We start from the raw sequence: 15,467 nt of genomic DNA on the forward strand, positions 1-15,467 counted from the left end.
TAAATGAGCATAAACAGGCTTTTCTTAGGTTTCAAGAAGGAAAGTGAAATTTATTAAACCTTAAACTTAAACTCTAATACGGTTGAAGCCTACGAGTATACGACGCACCCACGTGCGATAAAATGGAGAGGTTTGAGGCAATCTCTGAAGAAGGTTTTTTTCTACTGTGCTTCGAGCTCGCTGTAGAGTCCTTGATTGTAGGTAGTCTTGCTTTTTGTTGGTGCCCAGTATTCTTCTTAAACTTTGTTAACTGTAGGAGACTTTTCTCTCAAAAACTTCATATGTTTTTAATAGTTTCCAAAGCTGGTGAGAGCGAGATGAGCGCAGACAGGAGAGAGGTCTTTTCCAGCCCAGGAGAAAGCAACTTTGAGTTTTTTGATTCCCTCTTGGAAGTTCAAATTCAAAAAACTCCAACAGTCAGATAGTCATGTGATGAAACTGGTCTGACCACGTCTATTTGTGTATTTGACCACCTTGGCAGTTAACCTGGAATGCTAGCCTTTCCACCTTCAATGTCTGATGATCAAAAGTCCATTGTGGATTAAATTGGAGCAGGGAATAGTCCTTGTCCTTTGAAGTACTATCTGTTGATATGCTAATATCTCTCTCCAGCCAAAGTCTCCAATTGTTTTTTAAAGCAAGCTCATTCTTCACCAACAGTTTAAAATCAATGTTCATGTAGCAAAATTAATTATCCTCATTCTTGGCAGGTTGGGGGTGGGGAAAGGCTCGCCTGACATGTCTAACACAAATAAGTTGATAAAATGCATATAAAGACCATTTTTTTCTGAATTAGATAATCCCATGTATAGAGTAGGTTGATGGCATTAAGAGTATATTTCTTTTAAGTAACATAGATCCTTTCGGTCTCAATATTCCTGACAGGCTGTTGCACTGCTGGAAATATGCTGGGAGAGGGCTTCTTACTACCAGTATGCCCTGGTACTGATGATATCCCAGATCCTAGGGGTGGGGGTCATGAGCATGAAGAGCAGGCTTCTGCACCATTTACAGTGCTTCCCAGGACTCAGGAGTGGCTCCATGCTGCTACATTGGGAAAGGGGGTCAGAGGGAAGCTGATCATCTATTCTGGCTGAAGTTGCCTGATTCCTTTTTTTTAAAATAAAAACTATACAGTATCATTTGCAGCTTTTCTAACAATGATGAACCAATTGCCATTCAGGACCCCACAATTTGAACTGTACTTCAGCCAGGATATCTTCCTGGCAAGCAACATATGTCTATGCATGCATGTTCATTGTTGGGGGAAATGGAGGCATAACTGATGGGATGCCTGATGTATGTCATTCCACCATACCCATCTCTTCTGATATGAGCATGACAAAAATGAGTGTTGGGTGAAGTGTGTGATGTGGATGTAAGAAACACCAGGTTTCCAGCCCGCCATCGGACTTTCACCAGTAGCAAAAAAAAAAGGTGGGTGGATACATAGATACCCAGCCTTGACATGTACAATTCTGTCACTTCATTTTCCACCTCCTCTCTTCCCGTCATGTTGTCTTGTAGTTCTGAAATCACGTCATCTACTTCCTGAGCAAAATGAAGTGCCAACCTGGTAAAGCTACCTGCATGAATGCATGTATGGCACACAGGGAAATGCATATCACTTTGCCAATGATCTCATCCTGCCAATAGATTTTTTAAAATGATTTTCATCATGTAGTTATCATTTGGCATCAGCTGTTATGAAATCCAAGTATTCCCATATTTTCAGATCTTGAAAGATATCATGGATAATTTCTCATTTTCTCGTCACCTGTACCATCTGCCAGCTGTTCACTTCACACAATAGTAAAATTGAAATGACACAAATTGTCACAGAGGGAGAGAAATTTAGCTTGCAGCCTTCCATTTTGTACCTGACAAATGGACTTTTCTTTTGTTCATGGGATGTGGGTGTTGCTGGTAAGGTCAGCATTTGTTGCAGACGTGTAGGAGTTAGAATCAGTGGGGTCCTTTCCCACCCCTTTGATGCCCAAGGCTTGCCTGATGCCATAGTGAAGCAGTCCTGTAAATAGCCAAACAACCTGCCCATCTGAAATTGGGAGTAGGGGTTACAGTAGCACATGGGAAACCTGGAAGTAAGTGAAGTGCATTTTTCAGTGGCTTTTTAACCCAACCACTGCATTTGCATCTGAATTTTGGGTTTCCAGACCTGATTGTTGGAAGCGGGTGTGATGATGACCTGCATGATGATGACATTTGATGGATTCTGTAGTTGAGAGTTAAAATGAATTCCCACCACTCACTTTAATGAGCCCACCCTAGATGTGCTGCTGGAGGCTGTAAGGGCCCGCAGGGTGATACTGTTCTGGACTGATGGGAGGAAGAATCTGCTAGTGAAACTAAGATGGAGTGGCTGGAGGTAGTGGAGGAGGTCAGTGGCAGCAGTGTGGTGCCACTCTGCTGAATGCAATGCTGAAAGCAATTTACTGATATAAACACAGCAGGACTGTGACATAGTCAACTTCATCCTGATGTGTGTATCGTGCCAACACCCCTCACTCTGCCTTCTCAAGTCTGCTCCAGCATATTGGTCCTCACTTCAACTTACCTTGCAGTTGCACCAATCCCTTTCTGTCTAAGCTGTGCACATCCTCATCCACATCTGTCCATCCACCACCAACACTCACCCTTGTCCTTATGCAATGTCATGCCTCTCCCTCATTGTCAACCTGAACAAATGCTCTCCACCCATCTGTTCAACACATTCCATTATTCTCACTGATAGGCCTCTTCTTTCTCTGCCTCGCAGAAGAAGAGAGCACAGAACACCAGGGACAGGCAGAGAACCGGAGGTGATCCTCTAGAAATATCATAACTGACAGCTGCGTGGGGGTGGCGCTAATCATCTGTGGAGTCTGTGTTCTTGGCTGTCGGAGATGGAGGGCCTCCCAGCTACCTGGTGACATAATTAAATATCAGACAGCCACATGGCACACGACACTCCGATTGACTTGATGTCAGCAGCGAATAAAATATGATCATGTGCTTAATGATCACTCAACACCTTCTTACCTTGACATTCTAATTTCATGTTTTTAATCTCTCACAGGCCCATCAAGTGTCGTGCAGGAGGATGACGATGACTCCTCAGAGGAGGTCACTCCCTCCCGAGGGTGCATCATCACCAGTCTCATGCAGACCATGCACCAACTCAGATACTCACACCGTTGGGACTGGTAAGGAAGATAGTTGGGGTTTCCTCTAGTGACTCTAGCATCACAAGTGAGCAAGACCAGATGGTGGAGAGAGGGACAACTATAGAGAATCCACATTCGAGGCTGAAGAAAGCTCCAAGCTCTGCTCAGCTGGTTGCAGATATTGTACCTTGGGGACCTTTGACAGAGGATAATCCTGAAGCAGTAGCAAAGAATGGGCGATATACTGGCAGATGCTCCAGCTATACGCAACATGCTTGCAGAGAGGAGGAGTTTATCTTAATTATGAGTGGCACGATGTCGTTGGCATTTGTGATGATGTATTTGTCCATGGAAAGAGTGGTCACCTGCATGGCGCATCAAACGCAATCAAACAACTGCATTCAGGCCTTCAGCAATGGCTTACACACAATGCCATTTCAGATAGCATTGATGAAACCTTTGCATTGGCCATTCATTGCCTCATTGATCTGCAGCAAAGTGTTCTCCAGCTCATTGCTAGCAGGGGGATGTGCATAGGTCATGAGATGGATAATGGTGAAAGGGGACATGGAAGGGGGGGACTCAGCTCAAAGCACTCCCAGTTCTCTCATATCCCTTCCAACCCCCACCTCCACTTCAGTCAGTACCCCACATGCTGCCTTGTGTCCCGATGGCTGTCTGCTCCTTGTACAGGTGCCAGTGGAGAAGTCTTTAGGTGAGGCCCTCAAGGCCCAGAGGACGTCAGCTAAAAGCATCTCAATAGTCAGAGCAGGGAACTGAGCTCACTGCCACTAAGTCTTCTGAAGCCATAGGGGTTGTAACATATAGAAATGCTCTGAAGTGAAAGAGTAAAGATCTGTACTTGCACAAGGGTATGCACATTGGTGCATTACACATTGTTAGGTTTCTGGGGTTCTTTGAGCCACATAAGTATTATTTGTTTATGTCACTTTCCTGTGTTCCAACATATCCAAGAAGCACATCCTCTGCCTGTACACCCTATGTTGCAAGTATTACCTCCTGCGAGTTGTATGGAGTAGTAGGTTGGTGAGGAACAGACTGTTGCTGGTCCTGTTAGTGGTGCTCCTCCTGCTGCTTCTGTTGATGCTGCCTTTCATCTTTTTCCTCATCTGAGGACCAAAGTAAAGCAGCATAAGCGGTAGCCGTGCTGATCTGATAAATCACAGCTCCAAAATGGAAATCAGATGTACTAACCTCCAAAGTAGTGAAAGTCAACTCTCTGCTCAAGAGCTGAGAACAAAAGCCTTTCAACAATCAAGCAATGAAGTGAGGTTTCAGTACTTACTGGAATATTTGCCTCTCCCGTCTTCAGCTACCTCAATTGCTGCTGTGAACTCAGCTTGCTTTCACTGGGAAACACATGCACCCACAGTTAAATCCCTAAACCCTTGTTAATATCGCTTTTAACATATTGAAATTGACAACCTGCCTCTCCCGAGGGGAATGCTCGCAGGCAGCCTGACGCGCTACAATTAAATGCAGATATCAGTAGGTTGGAGTTGTCTTCCCAATGCGCCATCAATTTCCACACTTTTAAACCCCCACACCAACTCCCAAAGCAAAATGTACCCCAAGTAGAGAATTTAGAGTACATTTATTTATTTGCTGACTATGGGCTGTTTTTCATTATAATTTTTAATTAATAATGGTTTCTGCTTGCATCTATAAATGAAAGCAATTTAAAAAACACGTCAGGAAAAGAAGCAAATGTATTTATTTGGGTTTATTTTAATAAGCGCTTTATATGTGGAAAATATTTGCGGAGGTGAACAGAAGCTTGCCAATGAATTTAAAGCTGTTAAAAGACTGAGCGGATCTGATGCCAGGAATGTTGTGCAGGTTATGAATACCACCAGAACCCCAGGATATTGTCACAGCTTGGAAATCACTGCCTGTATTTATTATTAATATATAACTTATACTTAAAATATAAACAGTACAAGTTGTCTTCTACATTTTGTTATGATCGCTCTGGAGATCAACTAACCAAAAGAACCAAACTTACAGAAAGAAATCAATAAAACAAAAAGAAATGGATAAGATTTCACTTTTATAACTTTTACTCTCTCAATGAAACCAAAATCAACATAAAATAAACATGAATTAACAGACAAATCATGGTCTTTATATATTACAAAATTCACATTAACTGTCCGATGCAACAAAGATAGATCGCTCAGATTTACTGGGCAGTCCGTTCAGCATAAATGGCATCAACTACAGCCACAAAGTTCTTCAAAGCTCTGAACTTCCTCAGGTAGGTCTCCACTCCTGTCTTCCAAGATGCAGCCACCAATTCTCATCTGACAGCAGTTCTCTTTCAACCCAAACTCCATGGTTATGGTCTTCACCCAAAATGGCGCATATCTCGAGAGCTTCCTCAGTACGACAGTGTGGATCCACCAGTGTTACCTTTATCTGAGCCCTTCAGTGACAACACTATGAACTGTATGGTCGGGTCTGGTTTATCAGTTACTTTAAGTAACAGAAATAGCTCCTGGATCCAGCCTTCACTTTCTTAAGCCTGCTGGCCCTCCAATCCTGCATGATTTGAGCTTGAATGGCTCTGCGTCTCTTTTATCTGATTCCAATCAATTTCAGTTTCCCCAGAAACCTGAAATTTTAGTTTCTGTTTGTTTTAGTTTTCCTTTTAGTTAGGATCTGTAGAAAAAAAAAGCAAGCTTTGAAACCAGGGTCAGTGCATCTAACAGAACATTCAACTAGTCGTCCTCTGTTCTGACAACAGCTTGCACTCACTCCTGCACTGGCACTGCAGACTCTATCGCAATTTTTTGCCATTGTTCAATATACCCATGATGTCCAGTTTCAGATGGGTCAGATATGCTCCAAAATTAGTCTGGGGTTGCAATCCCAATTATAATAAATGGAGTCATTATCGGTTACTGGTTTCTTATCAATAGTTAGTAGTTCTGGACCTGAGATAGACTGGGAAGGGTCTCCGTTTGCGGCAGGAAATTTTTAAAAATTATTTTGATAAAGGATATGATTAGAATGTTTTATAATAACATTTGGAGCAATAGTTTGAACAGAGTACCCATTCTAGCCATTTCCCTTTTATCTGATCTTTATAACTAAATTTCTTGTAGGCTTAACTTCAGATTTTACTGTCGGACTTAAGCACCTAATGTAGGCTGACATGTGAAGTGCTAAGGGAGTGCTGCATTGTTTGCGGAATAATTCTTTCAGATGTTATACTGAGGCAATGTCTGCCTGATGAGATCCAATGGTGTTCTTTCAAAAACAAAAGGAGGAAGTTCTCCTGGCAGACCATACATCTTTAATTAACGCCACCAAAACAGATTAACCGAACACTTCATTGCTTTTTCTGGCACCTTGCAGTATGCACGCTTGAGTTCCATGTTTGTCAACAAAATCAACTGTGACTACACTTCAAAAAGTATTTCACATGTCACAAGCACTTTAGAATGTTCTCAGGATGGGAAAGTCACTATATAAATGCAAATATTGTTTTTTTTTTTCTTTTTCTACATCATGACCATCAAGTTTCTAGTAATGTTTTTCTCTTCCTCATTAGTGAAGTGACTTCTGCTTTAAGTCTGTGTATTTTTCTCCTAATTTAATTTTTCTACTTGTATCACATCACAGTGAATCAGTCTCTTCAATTTAAATTTTCTTCTCTATCACATTCCACCAAAAAAGAACTTTTTTTCCCCAAGATACACCCACCTTGGCACTCTTGACCAATGCTCAGACTCAGGAAAGGTTTTAATAGTTTCTTTTTAAATACTGTGAACTTTGAGCTGATGGGTAATCCAAAAGTCTGGGGAGTATAATAGTGGAGAGATTATCTGCACAAAACTGCAATTCCATTAACAACATGATGTCATAGAGGGATGCATTAGGCACCTCAAGCTTCGGGCACAATTTAAGGACTTGTGCCATACTCCATGTGAACCCATGAATCCAAGGCCTGCCTGTTCTCTAATCCAGAGATTACAGACAACGGAGATCACAGAGATTACGGTGGTGCCTGTTTATTAGTGTACATATGTAATGAATATCTGCCAGAGAACAGAGCAAGCAGATCATGGTGTCAATTAGCGTACAATGCTGATTTGATGACAACGCCACCATTTTGCAGCTCACTGGTCCAGCTGTTATCATCTCTTAAGCTTGCATAGCTCAAAATCTGTCAAGCAGCAACATGGACACCTCCACCACAAGCCCCATCCCTGACCAGTACTATTTAAAGGGATCATCAACTACTTAGTTAGTTGCTGGCGTGGTGTCTCAGTGATTCTTGTAATCTGTTGGAGGACGGATTGCTGGACTGCTGTGACCCCCGACAAGCCAATTTGAATACTGGTATCCATAGCCATGTTGGCTGTCAGATGAGCTTGCATAGCAACAAGCTGACCTTGCACGACTTCAGCCTGAGCTTCTACTGCAGCACTCAAGACGTTTGGTGGAAACTGCTTATGCTGCAATGGAAAGTGAGACCTCGGCCATTAGCCACTTTACCATGGTTGTGTATGTTGATGGAGTTGGCTGCCAATACCGTGCTGAAAAGGATGGGCTGCAAGCTCTGTGCAAAGCCCTCTGCCAAGTTCAGGTGGGACTCCTCCATTGACATTGAGCACAGGTTTTCTGGCAGGGCTCCCAATGCACCAAGCATTTTATAATTTATACCCATCAGCCACCTTCTGCAGGCCGCCCCATTCAGGTCCTTATCTGAGTATTCTGCAGCAGAACTTGTACAACCTCCCCCTCTTGAGAGCTTGCATATGGAGGGCACTTGTGCCTGGGGTCTCACCATGTACAAATCCCATCTCTAATCTATCCTCTAAGATATGCACAGTGCCGGTATCTGAGGTGTAATAGCTTTGAATGTGAAATCAAGTGACGTCATGGCTTCATCACACTCTTCCTGGTCTTGCAACATTATCTGGCCATATTCCATTTCTTGGGTATCTGAAAGGACAAAGATGTAAAGATAAGGTTGTGGTGAGTGGAGGGGGTAAAGTAAGAGGTGCATGCTTACACCATCTGCATCTTGTAAGTCATAAGAGATTGTGGGATGAGAAGGAGGGTTTCAGCCCCACCATTTGGCCACAGCCTCAGCAATGGCACTTCTGATAATGGCCAGCACTGTATCCTCCATGAGGATTAACACATGCAGATGAACCCAACCCTCTCTGGTTAGTTCCTGCTGCCTTCAGTTGTGCACAACCATCTCCCGCAAGAGAGTCAGAGTCATTTATGGAATAGAAGGAGGCCATTCGGCCCATCGATTCCATGCTGGCTCACCACGGAGCATTCTAGCCAGTCGCGCTCCCCCACTCAATCCCTGTAGGCCTGAAAATTTATTTTCAAGTGCCCATCCAAATTCCTTTTGAAATCGTCGATTGTCTCCGTGACAGAAGTGTGTCAGTGAGTTTTGTGCAGTATGTTTGGGTGATGTGGTTATTATAGTTGAATAGCTGGCAGTGTGTGCAAGGTGTGAGATGTGGGTGTGAGGCTTGTGATAGTGTCAAGTGTGTGACGGTGAGGTGAAACATGTGAATGTTAGATGTGAGTCCTGATTGATAGAGATTGGTGGTTGATCAGTGGGGGTATGGTGATTTGAACAGCAGCTGAGGTGAGTGGTCCAGTTAATAGGATATAGCATTTGAAGACACATTCACTGACCTTGACACCTCATGTGAGGTCATCAACTTTTTGCAGCACTGCATCCAGATCTCTAGGGCTTGACTCCTGGCATTGATCTTCATGGCTATCTGCTCCCACTGCTCCTATGCATGTGTCTGGAGGTCCTCCCACTCCCCTACAGATATAGGATGGCTCTCCTTGTTGTCACCTCCTCAACTAAGATCTCCAGTGCAGCGTTAGAAAACCTGGGTGCCTGCTCTCTCCCATGGTCAGCCATTCTTCTATCTTTCCAAGGTCAGACTCAGCTCAGCCAAGACTCTAAGCACCTGCTCCAGCCACAATGCACCTTCCCTTTAAGCAGTGCAGGCTCACTTTAATTAGTGCTAGCAAGTATCGATCTTCGGCCCCATACTGATGCATGCAACCAATTAACAATGCTGCTGGCCCTGTCTGCATGAGAAATCATGTAAATGAGCAGACAGCATGACGCTGCCATACTCCATGCATTACAGTGAGCCATGTTAGTTACGCATTACGGACATACGAACTAGGAGCAGAAGTAGGCCACTCAGTCCCTCGAGCCTGCTCCATCATTCAATAAAATCATGGCTGATCTGATTGTAACCTCAACACCACATTCCCGACTGCCTCCAATAACCTTTCACCCCATTGTTTATCAAGAATCTATCTACCTCTGCCTTAAAAATATTCAAAGACTCTGCTTCCATTGCCTTTTGAGGAAAAGAGTTCCAAATACTCACGACCCTCTGAGAAAAAAAATTTCTCCTCATCTCTGTCTTAAATGGACGATCCCTTATTTTTAAACTGTGACCCCTGGTTCTAGATTCTCCCACAAAAGGAAACATCCTTTCCGCATCCACCCTGTCAAGGCCCCGCAGAATCCTTTATGTTTCAATCAAGTTGTCTCTTATTCTAAATTCCAACAGATACAAGCCTAACCTGTCCAACCTTTCCTCATAAGACAACCAGCCCATTCCAGGTATTAGTCTAGTAAACCTTCTCTGAACTGCTTCCAATGCATTTACATCCTTCCTTAAATAAGGAGACCAATACTGTACACAGTACTCCAGATGTGGTCACCAATGCCCTGTATATCTGAAGCATAACCTCCCTACTTTTGTATTCAATTCCCCTCACAATAATAACATTCCATTAGCTTTCCTAATTACTTGCTGTAACTGCAAGCTAACCTTTTGCAATTCATGGACTAGGATACCCAGATCCCTCTGCATCTCAGAGCTCTGCAATCTCTCTCCATTTAGATAATATCCATCTTTATTTTTCCCACCAAAATGGACAATGTCACATTTTCCCACATTGTACTCCATTTGCCAGATCTTTTCCCACTCACTTGACCTATCTATATCCCTTTGTAGCCTCTTTATGTCCTCTTCACAACTTACTTTCCTACCTATCTTTGTGTTATCAGCAAATTTAGCAACCATACCTTCGGTCCCTTCATCCATGTCTTTTATATAAATTGTAAAATGTTGAGGTCCCCCCACTGATCCATGTGGCACACCACTCGTTACATCTTGCCAACCAGAAAATTACCTATTTACGCCTCTCTAGTTCCTGTTAGCTAGCCAATCTCCTATCCATGCCAATGTGTTACCCCTTACACCATGAGCTTTTATTTTCTGCAACAACCTTTGATGTGGCACGTTATCAAATACCTTCTAGAAATCTAAGTACATGACATCCACTGGTTCCCCTTTATCCACAGCACATGTTACTTCTTCAAAGAACTCCGATAAATTGGTTAAACATGATTTATCTTTCACAAAACCATCTTGACTCTGCCTGATTCAGGTTGAATTTTTTCCAAGGCCCTGCTATAATGTTTTTAATAGCTTCTAACATTTTCCCTGTGACAGATGTTAAGTTAACTGGCCTGTAGTTTCCTGCTTTCTGTCTCCCTCCCTTTCTGAATAAAGGCGTTGCATTGGCTATTTTCCAATCTAACGGAACCTTCCCCGAATCTAGGGAGTTTTGGAATATCAAAACCAACACATCAACTACCTCACTAGCCACTTTTTTAAAGACCCTAGGATGAAGTCCATTAGGACCCAGGCACTTCTCAGCCCGCAGCTGCAACAATTTGTTCAGTATCACTTCCCTGGTGATTGTAATTTTCGAGAGTTCCTCCCTTCCATTTCCTGATTTACAGCTATTTCTGAGATGTTACTTGTATGCTCCATGGTGAAGACCGATGCAAAATACTTGTTCAATTCATCTGCCATCTCCTTATTTTCCCTTGTTAATTCCCTAGACTCACTTTCTATAGGACCAACGCTCACTTTGTTAACCCTTTTCTTTTTAAAATATCTATAGAAATATTATCAATCATATTATGATCGATGCTGCCTAGGGATGCCTTCACTATGAAGTCATTATGATCCTCGCACCTCTTTTCGGCGGCTCTTGGTCTTTTTGTCTCATTTTTCTTTTGCAAATCAACCTACCTTACTAACGACCAGAAATATGAAGAAACATTAAAACAAATCGTTTGTTGAAGATAATCTTTTTACTGCTGGGGTTGTCCAGGCACCTGTATCAGTAATGCATTTTGGAGCCGATATAAGGAAAATTATAGTGCGTCCTGCCATCAAATATTTACTATGTAAGATGGGAATCTATTACAACATCTTTTTAATCAACTTGATTGCAGTCTCCATGTTAGCTAATCAAGGAGCTGAAATATTAAATATTAAACTAAATACTGATTCTACTAGTTCATATAAGTCTGTAATAATGTTGCTCAAGTATAAATGCTTAAGCATGAAATAGTATGAAATGACTTTAGCTTTCTTTTGTTGACATTCTGGGAGTTTTGGTTCATAACTAAAACCCCAAGAATAATGGGGAAAAATGAGTGAAACTAGGGAAAAGAAAGTCCAGGAGGTGAACTTCAGCAATTCCTCAGCCAATGCATTGTGTCAGTTTTCCCCATTGCATAAATTGTTTGATTGTTGATTATTTTCTGTTGTGAGCCTGGAACTCTATAGTACCATGTCATAAGAAATTCAAAATTTCACTGGGAGAAAAAAAAAATTCTATTGATTAGTGTTATTTAAGACACGAATTGATCACATTTTCTGTAAAGATATCAGTTTTTTTTTACTGTTTCTTCCTAGGTATGATGTTGATTCAAAAAGCCCAGATCTATCTAAACATGTAAGTGCTGTTTTTGTTTCCAGCTTTGGATGACTTTCTAACACTTGATTTCTAGTTATATTAAGTGTCAAGTGATTTGCTCTGGTTCCTACTTGCCCCCAACTCCAGAGAATGGCTGCATAGTCCATGTCATGGCCTATTATGAGTGGCTGGTGTAGGAACGCTTAAATTATAAGGATGGGTTGCATAAATATGGGCTGTATTTCATTGAATTTAGAATGTTGAGGGGTAATCTGATTGAGGAAAATGACAAAAGGATTCAATAGAGTCGATAAAGAGAAACTATTTCCTCCAATCAGTGAGTCCAAAGAAGAGGATGCAATCTTGTAATTGGAGCTAGGCCATTCAGGAATGAAATCAGCAATAACTTTTCATACAAAAGGTCAAGGAAATGTGAAATTCTCTACCCTAAATGATTGTGGATGTTGAGTCATTTGAAATTTTCAAGATTGAGAGAGACAGATTTTTATTTATGGACATCAAGGGATATGTAGAAAAAGCAGGTAAATGGAGTTGAGCCATATTCCAGTTGAATGGCAGAAGAAACAAAAACAAGAAATGCTGGAATCACTCAGCAGTTCTGGCAGCATCCGTGGAAAGAGAAGCAGAGTTAACGTTTCGGGTCAGTGACCCTTCTTTGGAACTTGACCCGAAACGTTAACTCTGCTTCTCTTTCCACAGATGCTGCCAGACCTGCTGAGTGATTCCAGCATTTCTTGTTTTTGTTTCAGATTTCCAGCATCCGCAGTATTTTGCTTTTATTTGAATGGCAGAAGATGTTTGCAGGCTGAATGACCTACTCATCATCCTAGGAAGAAGCAGAAAATTCAGCCCATATGCCTGTCTGGCTAATTATTTCCGCATTAAAAATTAGTCATGGACAGACAACTTGCTCCTCTACTAAACTATCTTTCTTTCTTGTGTGTGCCACAGATAGTGCTGTACCATGTCCCAGAGGATAATGAATAGTGGCTCATTTCTTTGAAATATCTTGTGTTTGCTTTAAGTTCAGTAATAAAAAATCATCAATTTCAGGAAATGTTCAATCGTCGATTGTGATCTTTCATTCTATGAAGCAAGTTCCTTAGTGTGATCTTTGATTTGAGTTTAAATGCATATATAATACATTTAATATATATGAGGAATAGAATAGAGTTATGGGGTCAATATCCTTTTCCCCCTTCGCATGCTGTATCCTGTCAGTGATGATTGCATTTGATCAGCCATTCTGAGTGTGTAAAATATAATTCAACTATAATATGATTTCTTACTTTATAGGACTTTCTGGGACAGATGTTTTGCACCCTGGGGGAGATTGTGGGCTCATCAGGAAGTCGATTGGAGAAACCATTAATGTAAGTTGAACATGGTTTGAGACGAATTCTACCTAATATTCAAAAATGTTGGTGTGAAATCCATGCTTTTGCTGATATAAAGTTGAGACGACCTGTGCCAAGTTTGGACGAATTCAGATACAGTAGAAATGGAAAAGAGAGAAAGTAGCAAAGATAGTGTATTGAATTGAATCAAAAATTCACAGAAAATTAAAGATCAGTAATAGAAGAGAATTGGGTAGCACAATGGATTAGCCCACTGTGCTTTCACCTACTGCCTATAAAATTGCTACATGAACAGTCAAGAACAGTCAAATTCCAGTTCCTAGTAAATGTGGGCTCTCATAGGGCATTAGTTATGACACACATTGGGATTAGTTAAGAATCGCATTCAGAATGCATAAGACGAGCTGTTTTGTGAAGTGAAAATATTTATATTGGTGCATTAGGTATCCCTACTGCAGCAAGGCTATCTAGGTATTGGCAGCAGTGTAGAAAAGAAAGAAACAAAGTCTTGCATTTATATAGCACCTTTCATGACCACCGGATGTCCCAAAGCACTTTGCAGCTAATAAAGTACTTTGAAATGTAGTCATTGTAATGTAGGACAAACAGCAATGTGATAATGGCCAGATAATCTTTTTTGTGATGTTGTTTGAGGGATAACTATTCGCCACGACACAGAGATAACTCCCCTGCTCTTCTTTGAAAACGTGCCATGAGATCTTTAATGTTCACCTGTGAGGGCAGACAGGACTTCGGTTCAATGTCTCATCTGAAAGACGACACCTCCGACAGTGCTGTGCTCCCTCTGTGAAAGGGCAAACCAATTGATACCCAGCTTCAGGCATCTGAGCTGCAGAAGTTGAAACCCCATGGATTGTTTTCTTTGCAGAAGAGAAAGCTCAGGGAGAAGGTATTCAAGATCCTTAAGGATCTTGATAAATTGAACCTTGACACTACATTTGAGATTGTCACAAGTTCTAAAACTGGGGACACAGGCTTAAGATTCGAAGAGGGGAAGTGCAGACTTTAAATTTAGGTCCAGCTTTAACTATTTTACACAAAGTGTGGTGAACATTTGGAATGGACTGCCCAAGGAACTAGTGTTGAAAATTGAAGGGAAAAATTGGACAGATTTTTAATTGTGTTGGAGAGTTATTAGCTTTGGAACTGACCATATACGTTATAGGTCTTGTTGGGTCCTATACTTTCCTATTAGAAATAAAGTTTTTTAAATTCAAAAAATGAAAGCTGGAATTTTAAAGGGTCCCTTTTTCTATTCATTAGAACACAGACCATCAAACCAGCTCCACTATTTTGTTAGCTGTTGCATCTTTATATTTTTAATCCCAAGTTCTTACTCTTTCTCCATGGGGGGAATTTTATGCTCTCCTCCACAGTGGGTTTGGAGGTGGGGAGAGTGTATAATTGGGTGGGATGGTGGCCGGTGTGGGGGGGGGGGGGGGGGGTGGGGGGATCCCGCCACCTTCCTGCCCTAGCCAAAATTAAGTCCAGGGTGGGAAGACCTATGAACGGCCTTCCCACCCCGTCACCAATTGAGGCCCTTGAGTGGGCAATTAATGCCCAATCAAGGGCCTCATCCTGCTGCTGCCACAGCAATGGGCAGGCCTGTCACCACACGAGAAGCACGTCAAGAAAAACTGTGCGGACTGCATGCCGGCTCCAGGATTGGGGTGGCAGGGTCCTTGTTAAAAGACACTTTGTGCCTGAGCGAGTGAGCTGGCATTGTGAAGGGGGGGGGGGGCTGCTGAGTGCCATCTCCCTGCCCTTGTTTCTGACCACCCCCCCCCCCACACCCTGCGACCCTCACTCTGCGAGACCCCTCCTGCCCTGACCTACCTGTGACCTGGATCCAGTGCCACTCCTGGGCCTCGGGTGGGTGCTCCACCAGAAGCAGCCATTGCCTCCGCGATGGCGTTACTCAGTTAAAGAGCTGCCGGCCTCTAGTTGACCGGCAGCTTTTGGGGGGACTTCCATTGCCAGAGTCCTTGATCCCGTGGAAGGCACACGGCTGTCTAGTTATGTGCCTAATTGGCACTTGATTCGGCGGGCCTACCACAGAGGGTGCGATGCAGGGTTCTCGCCGATGCTTCTC

General features: G+C 42.4%; 1 protein-coding gene across 6 annotated transcripts in view; it reads left to right on the forward strand.

Moving 5' to 3' along the window:
- LOC137383870 (copine-8-like) overlaps positions 1-15,467 on the forward strand; it is a 699,632-nt gene that overhangs the window by 150,094 nt on the left and 534,071 nt on the right. For all 6 annotated transcript variants that reach the window (XM_068057206.1, XM_068057208.1, XM_068057209.1 and 3 more), the window contains exons 6-7: positions 11,975-12,014; positions 13,293-13,369. In XM_068057206.1, the coding sequence (XP_067913307.1) occupies positions 11,975-12,014; positions 13,293-13,369 (117 nt within the window). The remainder of the gene's footprint in view (positions 1-11,974; positions 12,015-13,292; positions 13,370-15,467) is intronic.

Source organism: Heterodontus francisci, chromosome 25, assembly GCF_036365525.1.
Source record: "Heterodontus francisci isolate sHetFra1 chromosome 25, sHetFra1.hap1, whole genome shotgun sequence".
Taxonomy (NCBI): domain Eukaryota; kingdom Metazoa; phylum Chordata; class Chondrichthyes; order Heterodontiformes; family Heterodontidae; genus Heterodontus; species Heterodontus francisci.